Source organism: Nymphaea colorata, chromosome 2 (assembly GCF_008831285.2).
Source record: "Nymphaea colorata isolate Beijing-Zhang1983 chromosome 2, ASM883128v2, whole genome shotgun sequence".
NCBI lineage: Eukaryota > Viridiplantae > Streptophyta > Magnoliopsida > Nymphaeales > Nymphaeaceae > Nymphaea > Nymphaea colorata.
This window is the reverse complement of record NC_045139.1, coordinates 30,019,555-30,047,378: the sequence shown is the minus strand read 5'-3', so window position 1 is coordinate 30,047,378 and position 27,824 is coordinate 30,019,555. Positions and strand designations below refer to the sequence as shown.

General features: G+C 39.9%; 4 protein-coding genes across 7 annotated transcripts; 2 read left to right on the top strand and 2 right to left on the bottom strand.

The window, feature by feature from the left end:
- Positions 1–4,713, top strand: LOC116247996 (inositol-3-phosphate synthase). Its single transcript, XM_031620521.2, has 10 exons — positions 1–445; positions 890–958; positions 1,089–1,224; positions 1,310–1,557; positions 1,682–1,908; positions 2,029–2,144; positions 2,753–2,929; positions 3,376–3,564; positions 3,657–3,719; positions 4,428–4,713. Exons 1-10 carry the CDS (start codon positions 258–260, stop codon positions 4,545–4,547), a joined length of 1,533 nt encoding a protein of 510 aa, XP_031476381.1. The 5' UTR covers positions 1–257; the 3' UTR covers positions 4,548–4,713.
- A 4,896-nt stretch (positions 4,714–9,609) lies between these two features.
- LOC116247729 (non-specific lipid transfer protein GPI-anchored 11-like) lies at positions 9,610–11,339 on the top strand. The gene is made up of 2 exons (XM_031620005.1): positions 9,610–10,054; positions 10,877–11,339. Exons 1-2 carry the CDS (start codon positions 9,709–9,711, stop codon positions 11,110–11,112), a joined length of 582 nt encoding a protein of 193 aa, XP_031475865.1. The 5' UTR covers positions 9,610–9,708; the 3' UTR covers positions 11,113–11,339.
- Positions 11,340–12,208: 869 nt separating this feature from the next.
- Positions 12,209–21,185, bottom strand: LOC116247728 (probable protein phosphatase 2C 62). Of its 4 annotated transcripts, none has more exons than XM_031620001.2 (9): positions 20,712–21,185; positions 18,745–20,150; positions 17,155–17,291; positions 16,709–16,778; positions 15,516–15,603; positions 14,721–14,887; positions 13,560–13,703; positions 13,301–13,429; positions 12,209–12,569 (listed from the first exon to the last, which is right to left on the bottom strand). In XM_031620001.2, exons 1-9 carry the CDS (start codon positions 20,941–20,943, stop codon positions 12,402–12,404), a joined length of 2,541 nt encoding a protein of 846 aa, XP_031475861.1. In that variant the 5' UTR covers positions 20,944–21,185; the 3' UTR covers positions 12,209–12,401. The 4 variants fall into 4 exon arrangements, with proteins under 4 accessions (XP_031475861.1, XP_031475862.1, XP_031475864.1 ...); XM_031620002.2 differs by having other exon boundaries at positions 18,745–20,126; positions 20,712–21,183; XM_031620004.2 differs by having other exon boundaries at positions 18,745–20,161; positions 20,712–21,177.
- A 3,596-nt stretch (positions 21,186–24,781) lies between these two features.
- LOC116249277 (uncharacterized) lies at positions 24,782–26,552 on the bottom strand. The gene is made up of 2 exons (XM_050076449.1): positions 25,044–26,552; positions 24,782–24,947 (listed from the first exon to the last, which is right to left on the bottom strand). Exon 1 carries the CDS (start codon positions 26,419–26,421, stop codon positions 25,126–25,128), a length of 1,296 nt encoding a protein of 431 aa, XP_049932406.1. The 5' UTR covers positions 26,422–26,552; the 3' UTR covers positions 24,782–24,947; positions 25,044–25,125.
- Between the last annotated feature and the right edge of the window lie 1,272 nt (positions 26,553–27,824).

Genomic DNA, 27,824 nt, shown 5'->3' with positions numbered 1-27,824 from the left:
ACGGCCATTAGAGAAGCTCTAGAGAGGGAGGAGCCGGTGAGGGAGAGAGAGACAGAGAACGAGGAGAAGGGTTCTGTCAAGTAGTTTCTTGTCCTCTTTCTCTCTCTTGCTTTGTTTTCGGCTAGAGGAAGAGAAGTTGGTGTCTGTCTCCTCGCCTTCTAGATAGAGAGAGAGGGAGAGGGGGGGGGGGGGGTGCCTGTTCTCGCCTTGGGATTACTCTGGTTTTAGAGAGAGAAAGAGATTTAGAGTAGAGAACCATGTTTATCGAGAGCTTTCGTGTGGAGAGCCCCAACGTGAGGTACACGGAGGAGGGGATCGAGTCTACCTACAACTACGCGACCACCGAGCTCCTGCATGAGAACAGGGATGGCAAGTACGAGTGGGTGGTCAGGCCTAAGTCTGTTACATATGAGTTCAAGACCAGCACCCGTGTGCCCAAGCTCGGGTAAACTATACTTCAAAACACTTTCTTCTTCTTCTTACTCCTCCTCATTTTTCTTCTGCTTTACTGCAAGGACACAGAAATGCATGCATGCGAAATTTGAAATAAATGATCGCGTTTGTGTTCTTTAACCAGCTTTTGGGATGAAATTGAGTTTTCTTTTGTGCATGTCTGTTGGTTTGGAATGGTCTGCACAAACGAACTAAAAGACACAAAAGTGATTAAAAATAATCAAAGCTTGTACAATCTTTTTGTAAAATCGTTAACATCTCTCCCTTCTTATTTATGTTACGATCATGAACTTCTTTTACTATGGTTGCTGCCATTATGGACATTATTTCGTCACAGTGAGTGCTGTGCCAACTTGCCATCACGGGTGTCTCTTCCTGGTCGTCTTTTTTTTCTTTTATGTTGTTGGTTTAAGTCTTGTTTTGGTTTTGCCTACAGGGTGATGCTTGTGGGTTGGGGTGGGAACAACGGTTCTACCCTTACAGCCGGTGTCATAGCTAACAGAGAGTGAGTTCCTCTGTCCGCGCTACCCTTTTCTCTATGTTTCTTCCCCGATACTTGACATATTTTATGAAGAAAATACATTTGCATGCGATGAATTTTACAATTTTTTGGTTTAACTTGGATTATTTGGCAGGGGGATTTCTTGGGCTACCAAGGACAAGATACAGAGGGCAAACTACTTTGGATCCCTCACGCAAGCGTCAAGCATAAGGGTGGGTTCATACAATGGTGAAGAGATCTATGCGCCCTTTAAGAGTCTTCTCCCTATGGTAATTAATTAATTGATTTCTTCTTTTTTATTGATGGGTACGTTCTGCGCAATGGTGAATGATGGTGATTTTCATGTCTGTATAGGTCAATCCTGATGAGATTGTCTTTGGAGGATGGGACATAAGCAACATGAACCTGGCAGATGCCATGGCCAGGGCGAAGGTCCTGGACATTGATCTCCAGAAGCAGCTGAGGCCATACATGGAGTCCATGATCCCTCTGCCTGGGATCTACGATCCTGATTTCATTGCTGCCAACCAGGGTTCTCGTGCAAACAATGTGATCAAGGGGACCAAGAAGGAACAAGTTGAGCAGGTCATTAAGGACATCAGGTAACATTTCGTTTATCAGTTTTCGAGTTCTATCTGCATGTGTTCTTGTTAACCTTCTCCTTCTTTGTATTGAGTTTTCTTTGTGCCCAACTGTTCTCCTTATGGTTTACTATGATGTTGATAGGGAGTTCAAGGAGAAGACAAAGGTAGATAAAGTGGTGGTTCTGTGGACAGCAAACACAGAGAGGTACAGTGATGTCATAGTGGGACTGAATGATACCATGGAGAACCTTTTTTCTTCTCTTGAGAAGAACGAGCATGAAATCTCCCCCTCCACTTTGTATGCCATTGCATGTGCTCTAGAAAATATTCCTTTCATCAATGGGAGCCCTCAAAACACTTTTGTACCAGGTTGGTCCTTTTAGAAGGAATACTTCTTACTTAATTTAATGCATATAACATCATGGATCTATATTCGAAAGTAAAGCTGATTATTTCGTCTCCTTTTTGTTTCTTTTCTCAAAATTCTAGGGCTGATTGATTTGGCTGTCAAGAGGAACAGTTTAATTGGTGGTGATGATTTTAAGAGTGGGCAAACGAAGATGAAGTCTGTGTTAGTTGACTTCCTTGTAGGCGCTGGTATTAAGGTCTGGACTGCAACTCTTTTGGTCCTCCTGTCATTTTTTCATCCCAAGACCCGTTCTTGTTTTGATTGGTGGCATGATGGCATCTTTTGTTGTCTTCATGTCCACTACGGTCTCAAGGTTTTAGGAGGGAGGATATTTTATGAACTCAAATTGACAGGGGAATAGATGCCTCTTCCATTTCCTTACAGAAAATGATATTAAATGGCTATGGCAACTTACAGTTATTAGGAAAGTGAAATCTTCGTGACTTTTTATAATCTTCTACAAGCTTATTCGCCAAAGTTCATGAAATTTGGAGTTCTTTGTTACACCAGCAATCATCCTTTAATGATGCAGCACTAATGTCATAATATAAAACAGAAGAGCCTGCGATGTCTATTATGATGACTTAAACGCTGAGAGACTCATAGTTCTTGGTCATATACGAGCTTGCTTCCTTTCAACCTGAACCTGTGAACACGTCATACCGATCAGCATATTTTTTTCTTCCTATGCTTCTTGGTAGTAGCTGGAAAATGAAAATTTCAATTTTTTTTTTTTTTATTTCTTCAGTGGTACAGTTTGCTTTCTAAGACATCTGTTGTGACTCAAGACTAAAAAACTTGCAGCCAACATCAATCGTGAGTTACAACCACTTGGGAAACAACGACGGCATGAATCTCTCAGCGCCACAGACCTTCCGGTCCAAGGAGATTTCCAAGAGCAATGTGGTGGACGACATGGTCTCGAGCAATGGCATCCTGTATGAGCCAGGGGAGCACCCTGATCATGTCATTGTGATCAAGGTTTGAGGCTAAACTGCATCTTTGGCGCATAATTTGTTGATCATGTTCCTATTGTGTGCCATCCAAGCTTTAAGCCTAGGTTCGTCTTCAGTATAACCATGTTGATTACAGCCTTAGAAATGCCATCCTTAAGTATAGAAACTTTTGAAGGAAACAAAATTTATTTGGTAAATATTCTCCACTCTGACATTTGCTGAATAAACAGATGCCTGTAAAACAAGAAGCCTTTCTGTTATTTATCCTACTTTCAGAAGTTTTTTCCTTATCTGGAGGATGTCTATAAGACTAACATCCTAACAAGTATGGGTCTTCATGCTGCATATGATTTCTCTACGTTCTGTTGGCTGTGGATTTCTTCAAGGGACCATGAGTCCCTGCGGGTGTTATGCACCCACTCTATGGGGCGTATCTGCTTTAAGTTTCCACTGAGTTGTTGTTGCTTTCAGTATGTTCCCTATGTAGGAGACAGCAAGCGAGCCATGGACGAGTACACCTCTGAGATATTCATGGGAGGGAAGAGCACAATTGTATTGCACAATACCTGTGAGGACTCTCTGTTGGCTGCACCCATCATCTTGGATCTGGTTTTGTTGGCTGAGCTGAGCACTAGGATCCAGCTCAAAGCAGAAGGAGAGGTATTGGAGATGTACAGGGTTGCCATTTGACGGTTTGACTTTCTGTGAGCTTATTCGATGGTCTTACTCGTTTTTTGGTGTGGGCTTTGCAGGGGAAATTTCATTCCTTCCATCCAGTAGCCACCATCCTGAGCTACCTGACCAAAGCACCTCTGGTGAGTCACTCTTTTGGCTCCTGATTTGGGAAAGACTACCATTAAGTTGGCCACATTTATGATACTCGGTTCATTTTTTTTTTTCTTTGGAGAATTTTCTTGATAGTTTCATGGATATTTTCTTATACCAAAGAGGGAGAAATATAAACTGGTTTTACTTCTCAAATTGTCTTCAAGAGATGAATTTGAACACTGTTCTACAGTTTTACTCTTTGGTGTCTGATTTTGAGAAATCTTGTGGAACTCGGTCCAGCTTCCACAAAACTGCTGGTTCTTATGCTTTTTTTCATGGAATTGGGAAAACATTCTGAAACAGACATCGAGTGAACTTGGTCTGGAAACTCCTAGTTGGGTGGTCTTAGAAGGAAACTGGATGCTTCTTAGAGAAGGATTTGGTCCGTAGTCGTGTTCCCTCTTGTGCCGGAAAATCTAATTCAGGCATTTCGAAGAAACAGGCTTGCGTGAATTCCCTTTTTGTTTGTATAAGAAAAGTGGGCGTCTTTTTTTGGCCGGAACTTTTCTGGGACCCTAGTTCTGCAAAGTTCTGTTCCGAACGCACTTTCTGAGAGTTCAGCTGAGATGGGTTGGTTCTATTTAGGTTGGCCTTATTAGATGGAAACCTCCGGTAGCCTATGATTAATGCATTTCTATGGTGCGATTACTTGGGGAAGTTCTTCTAAGAGTTGGCTGGTTTTGGTGTTAAAACAGGTTCCTCCAGGCACACCTGTGGTGAATGCACTGTCCAAGCAGAGGGCCATGCTGGAGAACATCCTGAGGGCTTGCATTGGCCTTGCTCCGGAGAACAACATGATTTTGGAGTACAAGTGAAAGACTTGAAGTGCCCCGTTGTCCTCCCTCTCGGTTGGAACATGGTCCCTCTTTTCTTTTTTTTCTTTCCTAGTCTTTTGTTGTCAAAAAAAAGAAGGATGCCCTTACAAACTGGAATTTGATTTGTAATTATGATTTCTCTCTTAGTGAAGCATTCTCTTTCTTAGTGAGGCGGCGCTTGTCTCGTGTTGTGAATAAATTGGAAGCCATGTTGGCGCTCGTGATAGTCTACGGCTTTCAGTTATGTTGCAAGAAGTCTGCGTTGGCTAGGCGGTGGTTTCACACTGTTTCTATCATATTCCTATGATCCTATCCATCTACTTTTCTTGTTTCTTCCGTGTTGTGGGCAGAGCGCTCGACTCATTAAAAACTGTCGATAAAAATCGTGATATTTTGGGAAAGGGAAGATTCAACGTGACAGATCTTAGAAAGAAGGAAAAACATATCTCTGTATCTCGGCGGCCAAAGTTTTTTTTTTTTCTTTTCTTTTCGGTATTACAGCGTTTTTTTTTTTTTTGTCTTTTTGGTATTACAGCAAGCCAATCTTGGCCCTTAATTCTTGCAGTGAGATGAACAATTAAAATATTTGTGGGTACCAATAAAAGATAACGTAATGAGATTTGGTTTCAAGTGTTCCGAGCACAGCTGTAACTGTTCGACGCAGACAAAGTATTCCACTTTCTATCGTTTTGCAGGAACTGGAACTTGTTGTCGTGTATGTTGAAAGAAAGGTCCTCGAGAATACTGCGGACGACGTGTCCCATGTTTTCTTGAGCCTTGTGTTGCAACAGGGACTAATACCCGCCATTCTTTTCGGGAGCAATATGCCTTTAAACACTGATCTCCTGTTCCTGGCTGATGTCTGAATGTGTTAAAAGGAAGAAAATCATGTCATGGCGGTTGGTTTTTCTTTTCTGCTTAAGTCAGTAATTTTTGCGCTTTGAAAAGGAAATTGTATTCATTATTATTTGATCAAAAGGTTGGTCGGCATGGGGATGGATCTCTGCTTCTAACCTAATCTTCCAGCTGACATTTTCAAGCTTCTCGAGCGGCTCATGACAGTAACTACTACTGGTTATGAGAACAGAATCGACTGTTAACGGGATTCAAATTTCATGAGAAGCTTCTCTTTGCGTGAGCTACATCAAAACGCCTAAACCTTGAAGGCAGGAGACATGCCTCTAGTTTTATGCTTCTGCATGCGACCAAGTCGCTCTGGTTAGATGGGTGCCGTTTTCAAGTGCAAAATATGAGAAAGAAAAAAGAGAGAGGAAAGGAGAAGGTAGCTTTCGAGTGACTGTGGAGAAGAAAGAAGAAGCCTCGCAGCTCAAGTGAGCGCACTTATCCGAGATACATGGAGAAGAAGAAAGAAGGATTGAAAGCGATGTTGTAAATATCGCGATCAGGAAGCGAGACGGTCAATAACTAATACTCTAATAGCAACGTTCGGCGTTTCTGTTTAAAAGACTTGCCTTTGTGGCTCTTTTTCTGGGCCTTTTTTTTAATGTTCTTTTGATGCAGACCTTACTCTTGTTGACGACGCTCAGAGCAAATATTACATCCACTAGAATGCTATTCAATTCAATTTAAGATATTGGCACCTTCAAGAAATGACATTTTTCTTTTCTGTAGGAGGATAAAACACTTTTCAAACTTCAAAAAACCAGTAATGGGCATAAGCTTTGATATGACATGAAATGATTTGATCAAGATCTTGCTTGCCAGTACTCCTCAAAAGTGAGGCTCAAATGAAATCCAAAAATGAAAAGGCAGGACAAAGCATAAGCAAAAGAGGTCCTCATACATAAAGGGAGCGGGAGAAAAGTATGATGTAATTTTAAACGCTGAACAGCGACCCAGTTTGTAGTTTATGCAAATGAGATTAAAAAAAGGGGGAGCAGCTACTAAATTGTATATTCTACTAATTTGGATTGACTTTTACCAATTATGCTGTTTTCTATTAGCTAATGATAGGTAGATATCAGTTGCCATGATGTAAAATCCTTGCGGCGCGTTTGAATCACTCAGATAACTTGTCATGAGGCAGCGTTTGGTCAGACTGGCAGTCTCTCTCTCTCTCAGTCACATACTTATGTGTGACCATTGAGCAAGTTTTAGATAATTTGACATTGAGTGGCTCAATAAGTTCATTTTTATAACATATATAGTTTTTGAGATGAATGAGAGGAATTTTCAAGGACATATAATAAGGCCGGTTAAGTGATAGATTGTCTTGATTCTTAGTCTTTTTAAAAAAGTGATTGAAGTTGTTAGGGGCATATTGAAATCCATGAAATCCGTTAGACCAAGAGCCCGAGCCGGGGATGTGAGTGGTCAGGCTTGTGGCATTTGTATAACCATTCATCCACCCCATTCTAAGGACGCGTTTGAACGGTTAGATACACTATTATCCATGATAAGCACAATAGGGGTGTCCTTGGTGCATCATGGATGAAAGCATGTGTGTCTGAATGACAATGATAAAATGTCCAAAATTTAGGGCGGCAAGGGCATGGTGAGACAAATGCCTACAACACCCAAATCGATTCAAGGAAAAGTTTTTGCCCTCCTACTTACAACCTCTGGCTCAACTGCTGTGGAAGGTGGGATGTTAGTGGGCATCAAAATATGACGATGTATTTTTTGTCTCACGGGGAAAGTTTTGTCCACTGCACCACCCCCTTTTCATATGCCTCTCTTTGATCATTACATCCCAAGAAAAAGGTGATCAGATTGAACTTGACAGATACCTGCATTAGTTCAGCATTTAAGACCTGTCAACTGCACAAAGCTTTTACACACGACCATCATTCTCTGTCTCTTTTCTCTTTACATAGCCTACTCGAGCAGATGATGAAAAAGGCTTAGTTGAGTCTACCAATTGCATGATACGACCTATACAACAACATCATTGGCTTGGTTTGAAATTGGAAACTCTGCTGACCAAGTCAAGAGTGCTCTTTAACAGAGAAAGTTATAATTATGAACCTATTGTAGCTAATGGATCTCGTGCTTGATTGAGCCAGGTCAACCTGAACTTGACAGTGAAGGAGGAAAGAGAACAAACTTCAACCATTTTCTCTCTTTTCTTCATCGATAGCTCACGTTCGCGTGCATGGTTTTTCTTGATCAAGACAAGAGCTCTGTTCTATCAGTGTTTGTAAAAATTGGAAGTTGAATCAAATTGGTCACTGCCAATTTGGTAAACCAACCTCAAATCGGCCAATTCAAGCTGTTTTTTCTGGCACTGCTCTGTAATCCACTAGTTTGTTTCTCTCTGGTTGGTGGTCTTTTAAAATATCAATTCATCTTGGGTGTGCCCAACCACAACACTACTATATAAAAACCTAAATCTGTCTCATTTTCAACATATCATTTTTCCTTGAAAGTAGGTCAGGAATACATGAAAAGGTTTTTTTTAAACTATATCTGAATTTGCAGCCCTTAATTTAACCTTATAAATACCGCAGATAATTAATATTATAAAACGCTGATTGTAACGTTATATTGTTTAAAATCATTAGAAAAAATGGATGGTCCCTTCATGTCACGCATGCCCATATGGGAACCGTCAAATGGGAAGCATAAAGTTATGCGGCCAGCATGCAATATGAGTAGTCCTACAAAAAAGCAAACTTCCACCACAAGGTGTTAGTGCGCATCATCATTGTGGCCACTGCAACCCTTTCATGTTTTATATATATATATCAAATTGAGACAGTGAAATAAATTAGAGGATCTTTGTTCTTCTTGCATCTCCCTTTATTTTATAGGCATGTCAAGTTTGTGATCTCAACCCTTTTATAAAGGTGAACATGTTTTCTTATAGTAAAATTGTCGGTAAGTATCACTTAAAAGCTACCGCACTAGAATATGAGCGCAGACTTCAGATGAACTTATTCAAATGTGAAACCATATAAGGGCTACGTAGTTTCGATACAAATATAATCAGTAATACGTGTTCTACTTAGAGCAAGGTGTTTGACAAGAAGAACATTTGAGTATCTTTAGAACGAATATTTCAAGAACACTCCGTTGTTCTTCCATGAATCCAGCATTGATTGCTGGAGGATCTAAGAAAAACTTTTATAATGACGCCTTGTTTACATGCATTAATCGTAGTATGTAAGAGGGAAAAGTTACCTTTACCTGTTTCAAGACGCGAGAGGTTTTACAGTACACTCTTTTTGTCACATATGCCACCATTTACACTCTAAATGAATAACACCCACGGAAATCAAACTGAATTTGTCTGTCTTAAGTTCTGGTATATCTTGTGCTCATATTCCATTTACCCTTTCAGTAACGCACCACACCATAAGTAGAAAGTTTTTTTTTTTCTTTTTTGAAATAAAACAACCGCAGCAACAACATAAAATTTTCTTGACGTGAGGATCTCAATTAGTTTCCCTGTGTCCGGATTAATAGCAGTTATTCTGAATATGTGATAATCGGCACAAGTTTAAAACTCCTTTTACCTCATTCAATTTCGAAAACCTCTTTAAATAAGCCAGCGAAGAAATGGTATTCAGTTTCTTAAGATAAGAGGAAATCTCAACTCACAGGTTGGCGAGCCTTTGGATGGTTATCTTGTCATTGTGAGATCGTTTCATAAAAAGAAAACGCAATTGAGAAATTGAAATACGAAGTTTCAAATAAGCTCGTGGACTCCAATACTCTCAAAGTCGAGCCCATGAGCCTGTGCTTTGAACACAAGGGCTCAGTCAATATGCACTTATGCTGGTCGAACCTGCATTTAACTAGGATCGGTGCACTAAGTTTGGTCCAAACTTGGTCGAACTCATCTAGGTAAGCCTAGCCCACTGGTTCAACCTACTCAGTCCAAGAACCCGCTAAGATTGACCCGGATCAAAATCTAACGGTTCCGGAATCATCCCATGCCTCTCGATACGTGGAGAATCTGAACTGCAAATAATGAGGCATGGGACACGTGTCATGATCTCCTTAATTTAAGTTGGTGGGGTTTGAATGCTTATCGTTAATCCCGTCCTCTATTTCCATCTCCTAAAACCTTCGCTTCTATTTAAGTCCAGCCTTGGCCATTTCTCTAAACTTCACCGTTGATTCTTCAGGCTCTGTTTTCCACTTCGTTGTTTATTTCCAGTGAGGCATTTCGTCGAACGCTTTCTGTTTTCCGGCGATGGCGAGCACCAGGGCTGCTATGGCCATGTTGGTGGTCGTTGGATTGGTGGTGGCGGTGGCGAAGGGCGCCAACGAAGCAGCGCCGGCGCCGTCGCCGGACTGCAACACGGTTTTAGTGGACATGTCTCCCTGCCTGTCTTTTGTCCAAAATGGGAGCCAGGAATCGAAGCCCGAGGAGGCGTGTTGTCAGGGGCTAAAGACGGTGATCAAAAAGAGCGAGGAGTGCCTCTGCGAGGTCCTGAAGAGTGGTGGTAGCTTAGGGATCGCCCTCAATTTGACGAGGGCCACTGAGCTTCCTGCTGCTTGCAAGGTTACTGCTCCTCCTGCCCTCAAAGCATGTGCAGGTACTCGTCTCTCTCTCTCTCTGGTTCAAGAAAAAATGCACCATTCTTCTCTATGCAGAAGTTGGGAACGAAAGCTCTCCCTTTCCGCTCAGCCCACCAACCAACTCTCTCTCAGTGGCGGTCTTCCTAGTGGAGTGGTTCAAGAGAAAAGAGTCTTTTCATCTAAAAAGTGTGTGATTATTTTGTCAAAGAAACTTTCATAATTTTGGGAAAAGAAGTAACAAACGAACAACGCACACGCACATATATCAAACTTTTATGTGGTGAAATCTTGCATTATTGTTAGAACCCGAGTGTGCTATATTCTTTATTTGTTTTCGTCCTTTTATACAGTAATACTTTTTACAATTAACTTATTTCTACAGTGCTTTTTTTGTATGATTATGTGTAATAATGGATTATCGCTGGAACCATGTTCCGCTTTAGATTTCCGCGCTCTTTTATGGAGCCATATCTAATATTTTAGCTATATTTTGGATGACTTATTACTTTACTAAGTGAATATGTGCTGCAATTTTTTTTTATAATGCGGGAATCAGGACTCATGAAAATTGGTCAGTCAAAAGCGCTGAATAAAGGAGAATGAGACCGGGGAATGCTTGGTTTGCGTAAATTCTCTATGCACCTTGGGTTACAAACTCTATTCTTTTCTCCCCACTTTTATATTTTAATAGTATTTAAGCATACTGTCACAGAGATTATTTTTCTTCTAAGCAATCTTTCTGAAAGGTAGTCATAATTTAGTGAGGTTAGAGTGTTTTGTAACGTTTCTTGGGATGCTAGACTTTTTATTTATTGTTTTACTGTAAATTCCTGTTGCAGGTTTTGGGAGCCCAGCACCTTCTCCACCACCAAAGTCATCCTCTTCTCCCAAGGCAGCTCCTTCTCCAAAGGCAACTTCTCCAACGCTTCCGCCCTCTGCATCTGCGCCAGCCACTGCAGGCAGCAACCTCACACAGAGCCCTGCTCCATCGCCTGCTCAATCAGGAGCTCATGCGTTCCTTCCTTCGTCTCTTATGTTCTGTGCTGCTATGGCGATGATCTGGCTGTCCATCTAGGAACCGTCTTCGCATCTTCTTCATTTTGCAGAGTGGCCTCTTATAGTTATAGAGCCTTTGGGTGGATTCTGGGGAGGACACATTTTATGACATTGATTAGTTGAACTATGGTCATGGATGCATTGAGTTTTCTTCCACCTCTTTCTTTAGTATGAGGGTAGGCCCCTTTTTTTATTTTTTAAGTGCTTATGACTTTATTAGATGAATATAATTGGTGCTTTCATTTATATCGTCTCGTGGGCACCATGAAGCTCTTCCTTGATTTTGGTGGTCTTTAATGTGATGGATTTATCTTCTTCTTGATTAATCAGATAGAGGGTGGAATGTGATTTCGTTATCCTTGTGCGAGAAAAATCCGGCTACGATCTCTTTTGAGATATACGACGAATCCATTTTCAATCAGTCTTTGACTCTTGGAACCTCACTCGTCCGAAAATTTGGCCATCTTTATATTTGCAGAAAGAAGCCTACAAGTAAGATGAAGTCTCATTTATCTTTCTCTGTCTATTTATTCATGTATCTCCTTTCCCTTTCGGGGTACATTCAACAACAACGTCCAACGCCCCAATTCCCAGATTTTTTTCGTAGTTTACGAGTACAGATTAAATAGTGTTGGTAAACGAACTAAGCAGTTTGGCTAGGCCCGATTCAACTGCATATTTCCCATAGAATTTGCAATTATTGTTAGAACTGATTGGAAGACCCGGTTTGGTTCTGGAGAAAGTTCTGCGTGCCCTGATCTGCCGGGATTATAAAGTTGCTCCTAAACTTGGTTTTGAACTCGATGACAGGTAATCCGTTCAATATCGCATAACGTATCCTTTTCAGAATTCTCAGCTTTCCCACGATACCTAGCCATATTGGTTTATTTATTTTATAACTAAAAGTTTTTAAAAAAATTACATAAAAAATCCGAACACATCAAGACAATATCGTTTTAGCGAGGCGCCAATATACGAATCCCAGTGCTTCTCTATGTTGCAGACTCAGATACTCAACCTTAAAAAACTTTTGATGCAACAAGTACAAGATAATTGTATTGCACCATGTGTAATTGCTAACAACGACATCAATTTTCAGGATCTTATGCACTGAATAACTTCCATAAACATGTGGAGAAGGCTAGTGAATTGATTACTGGAAGGTCCAATCAGATGAGCAAAAACGCCTACTGCCGCTCAAGATGGTAATAAACTAAAGAAATTTCCTTTACAACTATTTACAAAAAAAAAAACATGAAAATAGATAATAGAACAGCAAAAAAGGGGAAAACGAAAATGCTGTAGAGATTACTTGTAATAGCTGTGAACTATGGAAACAACAACAGTAACATCGTCGAGTTTCCCACCAGTGTACGTGGTGTAACCAAAAGAATGGGCTGCATCAGCAAATGGGCTTCTTACAGCTGTTGACCTCCCTATTTCCTGTGCTTTTTCTGCCAATACATCTGCTATGTCCTGATCAAAAGGGTATTAGCCCGAGTCAAAGTTGCTAGCAGTATATATTCTTTTTCGCTAAATTAAGCAACCCACACAACACGAGAAGAAATAGAATTTTTGTTTATAATGGAACCAATCTATGTAATCCTCAGCGGCAGATGAAAATTTGGAATATCTGAATCTGATTCTGCGTGGCCATGGCTACAGCGGGTTTGCCTCAGAGCCATTTCTTGTCGAGAAAGGGGGGAAAATGTCAAATATATTAAAATTTCTGAAACACATTTCCCATTGAATAATAGATGTAAAAAGAGAACCCAGTCAGGAGTTTCTCCACGCAAATTCTCTCCAAATGAGGTGAAGCAAAAGTGTAATAAAATGCCAATAGCCATGAAGTGCATGTTTGTTGGCTACACCTCCTAATATTTAGTACACTATTCCAAGTTAGCCTGATTAATGCAGATCGCAGTTGAAGCAGAAGAGAGAAAACACTTCCAGGTCATTTATAATGGAGATCAAATGTAAATGCACACAGCAATTCAGATCCCCGTTACCTACCACATTCTTTATGAACAGCTGAGACACATGATGAATGGTAAGAATGGTAGTGCAGTGAAAGACTATCAAGAGTATAGAAAATGCATGTTATTTATTTCTCGGTCCTCATTCTCCTTCCGAGGTATTAAGCTGTGGACATGCCCGATCATGAATTAGTAACTGCATCTATTATGCAAGAAAGTTCAATAACTAACCTTCGCTCCCAAGTTGGCTCTCAGGGAATTTGACACAATGGTTGCTATTTCCTCGTCGTATAGATTATCAAACAATCCATCTGTTGCCATAACAATTACATCTCCTTGGTCCAAAACAATCTCATATTCCTGCAAGAAAACAGATACCCAACTTTCATCTGCTATTGAGCTGAAATTTTCTGCCCACTAGGAGTCTGCTAACTATAGCTACAAATTCTAATACACGCGCCTCTGGAATAGATAGCTTCTAAAGAATTACCTCTACAATCCCTGAGGGGTTGTCTCCTCTCTGAATCTGCACTGGAAAATTAAACCCATATACCATCGGTGTCGACTTTTTAAAAACAGAACCATTTCTGATAATGACAAACCCAGAATCTCCAAGGTTTGCAATATGTAGAACCTGCATATATCGTATTATTTCCATCATTGAGTATTAAGGTATATGAAAAGTTAAAAATCAAGTAACCATTGAATTAACCTTCATATACCCTCAAATACTTGCACATACGTGAAAGCAATTTGAAACATGTATTTATGTATAAGACAGGGTTAGCAGGATTATGTGATAACAAGCACCAAATGTAGTAGTAGACTATTCTCCAGTAACGCTGACTACAGATAATGTGTTCATAGTCACACATGCCTCAGGAGTAGATTTTCCAAATGTTTCACCATCTGCAACAGCATTTATATTGATGTTATCACATCATGATTGGCCACAGATAATATCATATCATATATATATATATATATATATATATATATATATATATAAGCAGATCACATTGGCCTCAGGTGGCGTGGAGAAAAAAGTACTCTAGATCTCTGTGCCATGCTTATCAGATAAAAAACAGAGCTAACTATGGAAGCACACGAGAAGCAATCTAGAAACATTAGCAGGAAACAAAGCCACCAGAAATTTAGGAAGCAAAAAGGAGGGAACAAACTAGAAGTCAAACCAGATGTGAGCCAAAAACAGAAAATGAAGCAAATTAGAAGCAAAAAGAGAAATGAAACATGAAAAAATTGAAGAGGAAGCTTAGTTTCTTTTTCAGGAAGCATAATCCTTGAAAAACAGGTCATTTCTCTCTCAGTGTCTTCTTGTCTATGATTAGTGGTAATTCCTTTGGAAGGGCACGCAAGCTCATCAAACATCACACTTCCATAGGTCTTTCCAAAATGATAACTGCCTAGCTTCTTGCTTCTGAATTATGCCTTGTGGGAAGTGTACTTGCCAAGCTTATATGGTGTTTCTGGTTACTCTAGATAGAATCCATCCTCAGTGATTGTTTTGCAGTGCTTTTATTTTTCTTTTCTCTAATTCCGATTATCAAGAAATAATGTATGAAAAAAAAAATCTCATTTGACAGAATGAAGGTGAAGAATATCACTGAATACTAATAGCCCTCAAATATACCTGACCATCAAATTTAGCAACTAAAACTGTAGATGAGCCAGCAGAATTTGTTTCTGCAGCAGCATGTAGAACTAGCTGCTCTGGTTTGATTAGAGTTCCTCCATGATCAGAGGCGAACTTAAAACAATTGTCCATGAGCTCCCTAGCATATAGCCCGGCATTAATTCCTGCATATATCAAATGAACAACATTTAAGGAAGTCTAACACAGATCAAAATTTTCACTAATTCAACACTGGATGCTAATAAATTAACTAATCCTGCATTAAGACTTGCATACAACAAATGAACAACACCTAAGAAGTCGAACACAGATATTAGAAAAATCAAATAATTTAACACTGCATACTAATAAATTAACATGAGGAGCTTAAAAACGCCCATAAATAACTGAAGTGAGCTCAAGTAAGGAATAATCAAATAAAATTCCTCATCAAAATAACAAATATTTTCCAAAACTTATCACAGTTTATAACATCATATTTTTTTTCTAAAGGATTATAAGAAAATCTATACATATGTATATGATTTGTTTCCCTAAAGAAGAAAATATTTCTGTTGAAAGTTAAAGGTACAATAGTCGGAAAATCAGGGTGAATTGGAAAACCGATTTTAATAATGCAAAGATCAAACATCCACTAGTACAAGGAAGGCTGTCGATAACATCCAATCATTGGCTTAAAGTAATTTAACCAAATTCAAACAAAAGACTTTTCTCAAACATAAATATCCGATTAAAGAAAAAGAAGCATATTATGAAATAAAAAAAATAAACAGCAAAAGTACATGGATATACCTTCAAGCGACCATTGTCCAACTCCATCAGCCACTCCCAGCCAGTTATTGTTTGACAAAAAGAAGGCATCCTCTCCACCTGTCAAAGCCTGACTACATGATTAACCACAACTTTGCCATCAGACAACAATTCCATGTTAAAAAGTAATAATTCAAACAGCCCACTTGACAAAATTAAACAAAGTAGACAGACCTTGCGTCATATAATTTCATCAATTTGTTTCTATATATTATGTAACATATATGGTCACAAGAGAAAAGCATTACCTTCAATATTTTCTTAAATGTCAACAAAATCAAGTGCAAAGTTGGGGTAAACTGGTGGAGCTAATTTTTTCATGTTCATGTTTCAACCTTGAAAAAAGCATTTTATTTAAGGAAATACATGGTTCTCATATCAAAATATAGCATCTTGAACATGTGACCAGGGTGGAGCCAAATGGGCACCCTCAATGTTGTAGAAAATATGAACTGGCCGCTCCTAAGATTTGTGAAAAATGTGAATCCCCCCAACCCAAAAAACTAAAGTTTTTTCTGTCTCCACCACTGGCATGTGAAGTATGGAATGGAAGAATACCAGATCAGGTTCATGAAATTTAGTCTGTAAATACCACAGGCCAAGTGGACAGACTTTGCGTCATGTAATTTCATCAACTTTTTCCTATAAATTATCTAACATAAACATGGGAATATAAAACCTTTATCTTTGAAGTTCTCATTTATGTCAATAAAATGAAAATGCAAACTGCAAACTTGGGGTAGACCAATGGAGCTGATCTTTTTATTTTCATGTTTCAACCTTTTTCTGGCTCCATCATTAGTATGTGAACTTTTATCTTTGAAGTTCTCATTTATGTCAATAAAATGAAAGTGCAAAGTTGGAATAGACCAATGGAGCTGATCTTTTCATTTTCATGTTTCAACCTTTTTTCTGGCTCCATCACTAGTATGTGAAGTATGAAATAGAAGAATACAGGATAAAGTTGATGTACAAGATGAAAATTATTCTTGAAAGTTTAAGCACCCTAGGCCATTAATCATTTTATACATGTAGCATGAAGGTAAGTGCTTTAAGATCTAGAACAAGTTACATGGCATCATTGTCAGCATCAACACTCCAACAACTAAGATTAGTTTCCTAGAGATATTTCTTTACATTTCATGGGTATATCAAGACTCTAGTGCATAATGTACCTTGGAGGGATGAGGAAGCATGGCCACACCGGAAGAGAGGTTCAAACTTGGTCCTGGAAATTGTCTTTCACTACGAAATGAAAAAGTAAAAGTTATAAGAAACAAAAAAGTTACTATTGGAACTAAACCTACTAATATCTGTTTCCAATAAGCAAATTATTTAATTCAAGATAGCTTGAGATAGGATCCATCACAAAGCCTCACTAAATTTTACCAGCTGTACTCTGTTCATACTTTACTCAGTAAAGAACAAATCATTAAACAAGCACAACATATAATATGGCAATCACTAAAAGTCATTGTCAAAGATCCGCCTGACATTATAAAAGGATATGTAAATTATTATTGGAAAAGCACATGCGCATGCATATCTTCAATTGAATAATTAATATATGCATATCACGCCAGACATAATGCTAAAGATAGACAAGGATCAGTGACCATACTGATTAATATCTAGAGTAGCCTGCACATCCATAATGTTGGGAACTCCCGAGTCCTGAAGCTTTGAACTTCCACCATATTTTTCACCTCCTTCTGGATGTTCAACTTCAGGTGATTCATTTGTAACACATTCTTCTTCCTATCAAAAAAGCCATCTTAGTTCCAAAATTTGACTACAAAACCACAAGATAGTTCTTCTCTCAATGGGAAAAAAAAAAAGCTCGCCTGCAAATTAGACTAGAAAAACATAAAACCATTCTCATATTGATGATAGGACAAAGAATTAACTCCATTTTCCAGAACTAGGCATAAAGTATTAAAAGCAATTCTCCCATTCAGATGAGTCAATCAAGAATCAATTTCATTTTCTAGAACACATGGAATAAACTATTATGCGTAATCAGAATATACTATGCGAATCTCATAAACTTCAATCACAGTGTCCAGATCATGACAATGCACATTTACTAGGAAGAGAGATAGTAGTATAGCAACACTGTTACACTAACATGACACAAATTTTATCTTCATAAATACTAAGTTACATTGGAGACAGTTCCGTCCTACTATTTTGGTTCAAATTGTCGGCTTATGTTTAGTGAATTGTCTGTTTATATTGTTGAACATGTATTTAGTGAACGCCTTTACATGTTACTTTTTAGGAGTTGATACATAGATCTATGGTGCTGGTCCTTCTCAATACACAGAGGACGTGAAGGGAGCAGACTCAAACATGTTAAGCTGACTTTGGTAAGAAAAGGCCGAATCTGAGTAAGAATCAGCTAGGACTCAATTTACATGGTCATATGCAGAGATGGATTCAGATTCTGGGATGATCTGAATAGGTCATTGCATATGGATTTAATAAGTGGACATGATGGGATTTGAACAGAGGATATGTTATTCCAATAGTATATGGACTCCAACATTAATCTTTTGCCCACTTATTAGACTATAACTTAATCAGAAAGGGACCCACCTGGAATATGGATTTAAGTGGATCTTGGATTGGACTCTCGGCCTTCTTTAAAAATTCAGGAAGATTCAATTTGAGCTTCCTTCCACCCGGCACTCTATCGAATTTGTAATTCTGATGAATACTCATTATTACCTAAGTTTGACTCGTTGACATTACTGACAAACAAAAAGACATTTGGGGCCTAATTCCTCTTCGCTGCAGCATCTCCATGATTTTACGAAAAGGAACTTTCAACTAGAGCAGGCTCAGCAATAGCAGTTCTGCATTAACTTCAAGGTTCTTCTGTTGGAGAATTTTGGAAATAAATGGTTTATTGGGCAAACCTGGAAAAACATGAGTTCCTACCAACAAGAAAATATCAGGGGTCAAATTCCTCTTTACTGCAGCATCTCCATGCTTTTACGAAAAGGAATTTTCAATTACAGCAAGTCACTGGTAACAGTTTCACTTTCACAATAACCTAAAGGATCATCTTTTGGAAATCTAGGAAACGAGCAGTTCCTTGGGCAAAACTTAGAAAAACATGTGTTTTTCATAACCTTTGACTTATGTGAAATACTGAAATGAAGACTTCAAAAGACAAATCAACAAAAAGTGGCTTTTCAAGGCTTACCAGCTCTATATTTTCAAATAAATTATTGAAGTTCTGCTGAGATACATATTCTATGTCTCCACCTAAACTCTTGTTCATTGTAGTAGATGAAGCACCTTCCGCACTATTCAGTAATTCATTGCCTTCACCCTTTTCCACTGCCAGTGAAGTACTTGTCAAGTGTGCCAGGTTACCCTCAGATACAGAATCTTCCTCTGACTGCTGCGACTCTCCATTAAGAACATCCATGCTTTGAGTAGTTGAAAATTTGTTGTCTCCATTCAATGGTCCAACTCCTTCCATCTTTTTCTTCAGTATGTAAGTACTTCTTATTCCCTCAGGATCAGCTCTTGGTACATCAATTTCCTCTTCTACCTGCTCCACTTCTCCATCCATGAGACCAGCACTCTTTACAGTGGTGGAAATATCTCTACTTCGGTCCAATGGCTCAACATCTTCAGCAACCTCCTTAATCATCAAAATGCTTGGTGACCCTTGTAGATCACCCTTTGGTACAGACACTTCAACAGAAGCCTGCTCTAGCTCCGTTCCCTGATGGCCCACCTCTACCTCTTCAATTATAGTGAGCATATTTTCTCTAGCAGATGAAAAATCTTCACTTGCATTCAAATATTTAACATCTTCAACCTCTTTCTCATTGACAAAATTACTTGATCCTCCTTGTAGGTCACCTTTTGAAGCAGGAACTTCATGAGAAATCTGATCCAACTCTCTACCGGTAGTGCCTATACGGTTAGTAGATGAAATGTCTGCAATTCCACTCGATAGTTGAGCACCCTCTACCTCTTCTTCAATAACAAAAGTGCTTGATACTCCCCGTACATCACCATTGGATCCAAAGTCTTCTTGACAAACCTTCCCGACATCTTCATCCGCAACGCTTCTACCTTCTGCATCTTCCAGCGGTGCATTCGTTGTCACCTTCTCTGCATCAGAAATGCATGCACGATATTCATCTACACTTTGTCTCTCACTAACACGTCCGTGTGAATCTGCTAAATCATTTTCAGGTTTAATTTGCTCATTTTCCTCTTGAACATCAAAGTGGCAAGTCTCGTCATCGAGTTCCATTCGGTCTCCATGATCAGAGAACTGTAGACTATTTTCCATCTCACCAGATCTTGACCCCGGAGAATCTTCGGTCGGAAGACCTGAATTTTCGAAAAAAGTTGGTAAAGTGTCCAACTGCTGCGCATCAGTTGCGTTGCCATCAAGAACATCAAAGCGGAACACAACGCTGCCATCGGGAAACTCTGCAGAAATTAGCGAAGCCCGTACAGGAAAAGAGAGGAGGAGAATTAGCCAAACCAATCTCAAAGAGCAAAGGCGAAAACAAGCGGTGCTGTGTGCAAGGAGCTCCATTCCCATAAACCAGCCATACACTGGACAATGAAGAGATGCAGAGGCTGTAGATGAACTGAGAAAGTAACGATTCATATGCTTAAAACAAGGTCAAAAAGTTATAATCATTGACCCAAAAAAGGAAACCCAGAAAAGAAACACGAATAAATAGTAAAGAGAGCTAAAGAGATCCAAATTGTTAGAAGCGAATGTTCAAGATCAAATTTGATATTGAAAAGTCAACATTAGCTAACATGATGACTCAAAGGTCAACACAAATGGCAACAAATGTAAGATAAAGTCGGTTGCCGAGGAGTTCAACTAGCACAAGGATATGACTCCGTACGAATCGATTATATTAGGCCAAAAGACAAGGAAAAATCGAGCATTCAAGAGATTTGAGGAAATTTGCCTACCTTAAAATAGTCCAGACATATTGAAATCTTTGACAAAAATATAGACAAAATTTAGGAGAAAAATAAATGCAGATTAATAGTTAAAATAGACAAAAACGTTTTCGACTCATTAAATCCATATCGTGGGAAATCCTAGACCTCCAATCCAGTGAAAACAAATGGAAAGCAAAAATAGATGGAGCTAGAGACAGAGAGGGAGCGAGAACATACCCGTAGAAGAAACGAGTCCGAAATCGGGGGAAGAGGAAGAAAGCGGAGGCCTGGGGCCGAGTCTACGGCCTAGAACCGATACCGGAGAGTGGGGCGCCGGTTTGATCGGAGCGGCCCTGCTCCAGTTCCTAGTCGGACGGAAGGCCCACGAAGGATCGGAGATCGTCCGCTGGGGTGCGAAATTCGCGCCCAAGTCCGCGAACTTCATCGTTCCCAAACAAGTCCCCGTCATCTTCTCCGCGGGGGAGGGAGAAGCACCAAAGGCAAAAGCCCCCGCAGGCCCAAGACGACAGAAACCGAGAGCAGTGGTGCCGCTCCCTGTTACTTTATGCCAAAAATGCCCTTTAAATTCGCCGCCCGAGAAAATCTACCCCGGACCCATCTACAAGGACGAGGCAAGCCTATATCGAGAGGTTAACGTTTCCAACGTTATTTTCATTCATGGGGCAACGAAAGGTTATTTTGGTAAATTCACGGAGATTCCACGTGGGGCCCCCCTTATCTGCCTGGTTACCTCCTAGATCTTGTCCTAAAAACGACGGAATTTTTGCTTTTTAAATGAACATTCCTGTTTATCCTCCTGTGGTTGTTATTCCATTTTTATTTGTGGCCAACGTGATGTAAGCCTTTTATTTATTCAGAAAGTAGTAGAAAGGTAGTCTGCCAGGTTCCTTTTTTTATAACCATATAAAAGTGTGTGTCTGCACATTAGGGCACACCCATCGCTGCTTAGATTAACTGTATACACTAACTGTGTCCACCGACTCCACACGAGAAAAAAATTTATCACATTAATGAGTTGGGGAGCATCTGATTCGAGTTCAGAATTGCAAGTGTTTTATGTTTAAGCCAACTAAGTGGTTTTGTCTTCACCCATGTGGCTGTTCAGTTGGGGACTAAATGCTTCAGAATCACACAAAGTTTAGGAATCCTATAAATTCGACGGCAAGAAAATTCATATGAAAGCAGTGAAGTGGGATATCGATAGCATGAATTAACCAAAAAGGTTTTGCAAGGCGTCTAAAAGGTATAGTCTACAGAAGAGACGCAAGAGAAGGACTAAGAAATTCTAAAAGCAAAAGATCATAGTGCGGCCTTGAACACTAAGGTTGCGATCCACAAACTTTGTTCACTGCAAAAGCCATTCGTTGGAGCCTCGTTCTTGTTTTATTCTTCATGCACTATAATGGAATTAACTCCCTAGTGTCCACTTGGGAGACAAACTAGAAAAATCAGACTTAAATCCCACAAAAATCCAACCATGAATAGGATTCCACCTGTAGGCTAATCGCAGGTTAGCAAATGAAAATCCAAGGACCATTTGATACCTTCCAGGCAGTGAATTGATATTCCATCAGAAGCATTGTCTCATATCATTTGAGAAGCAAGGATTGCTTAGATCTTGTGCAGCTGCATCCCAAACTACCAGCTTAAGAAAAGCGAGAGAAAGAAGGTGGCAGACAGATAAGTTATGTTCTGTCATATCCCTTAAAAGTGTTCTATGTGCACAATCAACCAGTCACCTGATTAGGTTTCTATATTGCCATGGAGGTGTCTTCATGATTCATAAATTTTACTAACATTATTGCTGCTGCAACTGAAACATGAGCAGAAACAAAGGCATAGTGCATATTAGCTTGGGCATAGGATATCAACCTCGATCCAGACCTTACTACAGCCCTACCGTCTCCCAAAGTTAGAAAACAACTCAGAATAGACCAAGCTTTTATCCAGTCAAGTTATCTTCTCAAAATGAATTTACTTGGACGCTCCCAGTATTCAGCTTCTAGTGATAAATAAAAGCAGTTCAGTCAACCAAATCAGAGTGAACACGGGTCACTGCCATCCTCTAAGAGATAACAGCATGGTAAAACTGCAATAGATTGCAGTGAGCGACTTATAATGCTGCATAAATAATTTCTTTTGAAGAGCCAGCAAGTTAAACGACCATAAATTTTCAGAAGCTTGCTTGAAATGCTCTACGGATATGAACAAACCAAATAAAGGTAGGAAAAATGAGCAGATGCAACAGAAACATTGATCTTGCACTTTAAACTAAAAGGGAAAACAAGATGTCACCAACTAAAACAGCACGTTTTTCTTTTCGATGAAAATCAATTTCTTCATATGCTTCCAGCCAAAAATATTCATATCTTCTGCATTTCTGGATACCATGTTTGGAAGTCCAATTTCATAGACGAGTTCCTCAAACTCAGTTGGTAGTGTGCATAAGCTCCATAGACTCCGTATGAATGTTGATCGATATACTTTTTTCACATTTGTTATAGTTGGCATGAAGTGACAACACAAAACATAAATATGCGGTTTCGCATAATTTGCATTCTGTCAAATTGCATTATACATAATACTAAGGCACATATATGGTCCAGTGAATTTGAAAAGCCTCACATCGTTCACCACCAGGAAAGTTCCATGTGTGAATGATCTGGCATGCCGTTCAAGCTTACAAGTTACAGAAATCTGTGTTTTGTGTAACTGAATTGTCATCCTGAACATAGAAGTCGTGTCTGCAACTACACTATCGTCTAGAGCATAATTTCAAGAAAAAGGTTTCATCAACAAGCACTTAGACATGGTTTGAATCGACTCCAGTGAGAGGCTTTCCTTCTAGAAGATGATACTTGCTTCTGCATTTCAAACTAAAGGAGCTCATGCCCGTCATCAAGTGTGGTGGAAGAGATTGAAAAAGAAAAAAAAAACTGCAGTAATTAGGAGAATTCAAACCATGGTTTCCAAGCTCTGGTACCAGCCAAAAGCCACATAAGAAGATATGGAAGCAAAGATTCCATGATGACTCTTAATCTTGGTGACAGCCTCTAATCACTCATATAGGATATCAGACAAGTCACTTCCCAGACAATATACTCTCCCCATTAGAGCTTTTAAGTAGGCCCAGCAACCAAATAGAGACGAGAACAGAAAAGAAGAAAAAGGAAACCAAGAATATTTGGTTCTTAAATGGAAATAAAGGGCTCAGCCTTAACCCGTTCTCATTCTTGTCTTTTGAAAACCTTCAGGATAGTTACAAAGTGGATCCAAAAGTTTTGTGATTTTACTACAACTTGTAGCCATGGTTCGTTCTAAGGATAGATATGAAGGCACAAACATTAATCTAAATGAGGCAATACCTTGACTTGTCTCATGTGCACAAAATGCTCTTTGAAGAAAGATTCATATATGATAAGGCAATTCATGAAACAACCTGCTCTTGCCTTATTAGAACAAAAAGATGCTCTAATGACAAATGTGATGGAGATCCACTCAACCCTTCTCTAACTCAAGATATAAAATGACCTGTTGGAGGGAAACAAACTGCAGGGGTCCCTTGCCATATCCATTGATCATATAAAATTATCATAGTTCCTAACATGAAGAAATTGTTCTAGTCTCTGAGCATGAAATCTATCCTAGCCACCCTGATAATCAGAAGCAAATTTTCACAAACTATTTAACTCCAAAGCACACTTAGCCCTAGTTTTTTACTCTCAACGTATTATAATCCCAGAAACCACGTCAGCAAAATGTAGAAGATTGAAAAGGAAGGAATTTCAGGCAATGTCCATAATTAAATTGATAAAATACCGAGCATAGGACATTGACTTAGGACTTATTGGGAATTGAGCAGTTTTTGTTTGTAGGTGTGATATCACCTGGTTGCCGTTCTAATTCCAATTTCCAATATCCGTACTAGCTTGTTTACCAGCAGACTCCCTAAACAAGATTTTTTCTAATCTCCCAAGGAACCTGATCCCTCAAGTGAATGAATTCAAAATTTGAAGGAAACGGTTTCAGATAATAGTAGAAAAGGGCGGGACTATGTTACAGAAAACCACTTCCAGAAAAAATTCAAGAACATGAATGTATCATGTCTCATTGCAGGAAGAAAATTCCAGCAGTCCTTATGGGTAATCGACAAAAATCTCCAAAGGAGAAAGGATGAATGAGGATCGAAGCAAGGCATGTACATAAACAACAAATAGAAACAAATCATGATCAATCAGTCCTAGAATCATTCCTCCCATTGAAGCAACATAAACGAAGAAAATATCTAACAAAAAATACTAAACCGAATCATAATGGGACTCAACGGCAACTGTTCTAGAAAAATCACAAGCTTCTGCCGACCACTACAATCACCCCCGGAGAGACAGGTACCGCAGCAACCAAACAGAAGTCGATAAATATAGGAAACCAAGACTATACATTAGAACTCAACTGCAGTGCAAAACAATTCGCAGGAGTTAGAACCACAAACTGAGTGCATTCACAAGATTGAAATATGCTAATGCCAATTTTCGCAAGTATACATACGCTAAATCTCAAATTCGCTCAGTATCAAACTTCCATGGCTTCATTCACCAGCTTGGGGATGCCTAAAGAAGTTATATGATCGTCATTTAGAAACCAAAAGGATCTCTGGCTTTTTCGGTTTTGTAGGCGTGTTAACGTTAGAATTCGAACTTGCAACGGCCATGGCAGCCAATCTGGTGCTCCTATCAAGTTGAATCAAGCTCCGGGTGGGAATGATGACTTGCGGGAACAGATCGTGTGTAGCTCGGGCATACAGACACCGGATGGCGATTGATGCAGCATCCCTCACTTCCTGTGGATTCAATGGAGCCAAAAGACAGTGGCCTAAGATCCTTAAGATCGGCTGCACAAGTTCCCATGGAAGAGGAATCCTCGCTCCCCTTACGTTGGAGACTGAAATTACAGCACCCGCAATTACAACGGAAAGCTTATTTTCCACAATCGAACCATTGCAGGAAGGTCCATCTTTGATACTCATCTTCCCCAATTCTTCCTCCACGGCCGGCTCCGAACATTCCGAATCAACTTGCTCCTCCTCGGAGAACGTGGTCAGCCTCAAGCTGGTAGCATCGTCCCGATCCAAATCATGCACACATGGGCAGCTCTGGCCGGCCCACCCGATGAGGTACTCGCAGAATTCCACCTTCGACGCAGCGGGCATGAGGGAGATCTTCCGGTAGTACCAATCGAGGGCCACCGCGACAATGCCGGCCCTCTTCGTCGATTTCACGGCGTTCTGCGGTTCCAGGGGAGGTGACAGTACACCAACGACCGGGGGAGGCGTCGGAGGGGTAACGCCGAGCTTGGGATTTGCTGTAGGAGGAGGGTTGCGTGGGGCGTGGTAGAGACTCGGGTAGGATAGGTCAGGAACGTTGACCAAGAGAGGCTTCCCGGCTCGGGCCTTCGTCTCTGCGGCGTAGAGAGAAAGCAGCACGGCCTCGAATCCCGCGAGAGGCTCTTCCCGGGAGGCGGAGACGACGCGGGAGAGGTAGGTTCCGGCGAGAAGGGGGATGTAGCGGAGAACGACGAGGTGGAGGTCGGAATCGGACGTCTGGAAGGTCTCGTAGAGCCACTGGCAGAGGGGGTTGTCTCCGGCGCCGGAGAGCGGAGCGGACAAGGCGGAGGAGACGGCGGAGGAGACGTCGGGGCTGTCTAGAAGGGCCTTGGCAGGGCGGTCTGAGTCGGCGAGGGAGTCGAGGGAAGGAGAGGATCCAACAATGGCAGAGAGGGCGTGGATCCTCGAGCGGGCGCGGGCTATCCCCTCCCACCATGCCTGCATCGGGTTGGGGTTCGATGCAGAAGCGGATGCCGACGCTGCATCGTCCTCCGATCTCGCCGATCCCGGCCCCGCAATCGCCGACGACGTCTGGTTCTCCATTTCCGGTCCTGGTAACCCTAATCTCTCTAGCTCTCTCTTCGGTTGCAGAGGAGCCGCGTCCACTGCAGCGGAGGAGACGGCAGGAGAGGAAGATGAAGGGGAGGTTCCACGGATTCAGGGGGCTAAGGCGGGTCGGATTGACTTTTTCTGGATCCAGTCCAATCGAAAACTAACTTGAGCATCCGAACGATTAAAAAGGTGCTCAATCAGTATCCGGGTCGGATTTGATAGGGCCTAAATAATATCAGGATCTGGAACTGGGTTCCGTTGATCGAATTTGTATATCAGATCCGAGTTTCAAATAAGTTCCCGAATTTGAGAAAGTAAGAATTGACATAAAGCTTTTATCTTTGCCGTATTTTGTATGGTAACAAACCTGCTTTCGATTTCTCAAAATACAGGAAAAGTTAATTATTTTGTAAGACATTTTTTTTTAAATTTTAATATATCACATTTTAATAAAAAATTATATAATATTAAGAGTATTTAGTTAAAATTTTCAAAATATTTTTTGCTTTAAAATTTTCTATATGAGTGAGTAATATTTTTGAAAATGTCGTCTTTGGTGATTAAAGTTAGGGGTCATATAGCAGATTGCAACTTTTTGGAACAAGGGCTCTAAAACATATCAATTTTCATGCATTATAACATCTATCTATATTTTGTCGAAAAGCTGGATAAAAATGAGACATCTTTGGAAAATGAAAGAGAATATTCAGATATTGAAGTTTCACATATATTCTTCTTATTTACTTAAATCATACATTTTGCCAAAACAAATGCAAAAAAAAAATAAACTTTCATCAAACGAGAGAAAGACTAATAAAGAAAACGGACAAATAACCCAAAACGACATCATTAATCAAATATCACTAAAAACTACCAAAAACAGCATATAGATAACATGAGAAAAAATCCAATTCTAAATGAATCTTAAGATCAGAACTAAGTTCAGAAATTTTTTAAAAAAAAATGAAAACATCTAGTAATGAGTTTTAGAATGAAAATAAAAGCAGCCGTTGATGCGTTAAGTGACATCCATTGTTTAAACAAACATAGACTTTCAGCAGCTTGGATCTTAAACCCGCTGCAAGTTTATTAATCAACAAAAAGCTGCAGGAAAAATACCTAAGCATGCATATGAATAACATTAGAGGAACGACTTACTCAAAATTGATTTGAGAAAGGGATCCAAGTCCGAAAATAGGCATCAAAACTCAGATTGAATCCAAAGAGTTCAAAATCTAAACGGTGGGTTCAAATGTGGATCCAAGACATCCATCACTTGCTTGTAAATGAATTTGAGCTCATACTGTCAGTCAGTTTTTCAGAAAAGTAAACCTGGAACGCAAAATATATGTTATAGTAATAGAGGCCATGGACATCTCTCTCTCTCTCTCTCT

Excerpts from the sequence above, each read along its gene's own strand:
- LOC116249277 (XM_050076449.1), bottom strand. The coding sequence starts at position 26,421 with ATGGAGAACCAGACGTCGTCGGCGATTGCGGGGCCGGGATCGGCGAGA.
- LOC116247728 (XM_031620001.2), bottom strand. The coding sequence starts at position 20,943 with ATGACGGGGACTTGTTTGGGAACGATGAAGTTCGCGGACTTGGGCGCG. Across the intron at positions 20,151-20,711 it reads CGGACTCGTTTCTTCTACGG|CCTCTGCATCTCTTCATTGT; the intron begins GTATGTTCTCGC and ends GTTCATCTACAG. Across the intron at positions 17,292-18,744 it reads TATTTGAAAATATAGAGCTG|GAAGAAGAATGTGTTACAAA; the intron begins GTAAGCCTTGAA and ends CTTTTTTGATAG.
- LOC116247729 (XM_031620005.1), top strand. The coding sequence starts at position 9,709 with ATGGCGAGCACCAGGGCTGCTATGGCCATGTTGGTGGTCGTTGGATTG. Across the intron at positions 10,055-10,876 it reads TGCCCTCAAAGCATGTGCAG|GTTTTGGGAGCCCAGCACCT; the intron begins GTACTCGTCTCT and ends TTCCTGTTGCAG.
- LOC116247996 (XM_031620521.2), top strand. The coding sequence starts at position 258 with ATGTTTATCGAGAGCTTTCGTGTGGAGAGCCCCAACGTGAGGTACACG. Across the intron at positions 2,930-3,375 it reads ATCATGTCATTGTGATCAAG|TATGTTCCCTATGTAGGAGA; the intron begins GTTTGAGGCTAA and ends TGTTGCTTTCAG. Across the intron at positions 3,565-3,656 it reads AGCTCAAAGCAGAAGGAGAG|GGGAAATTTCATTCCTTCCA; the intron begins GTATTGGAGATG and ends TGGGCTTTGCAG.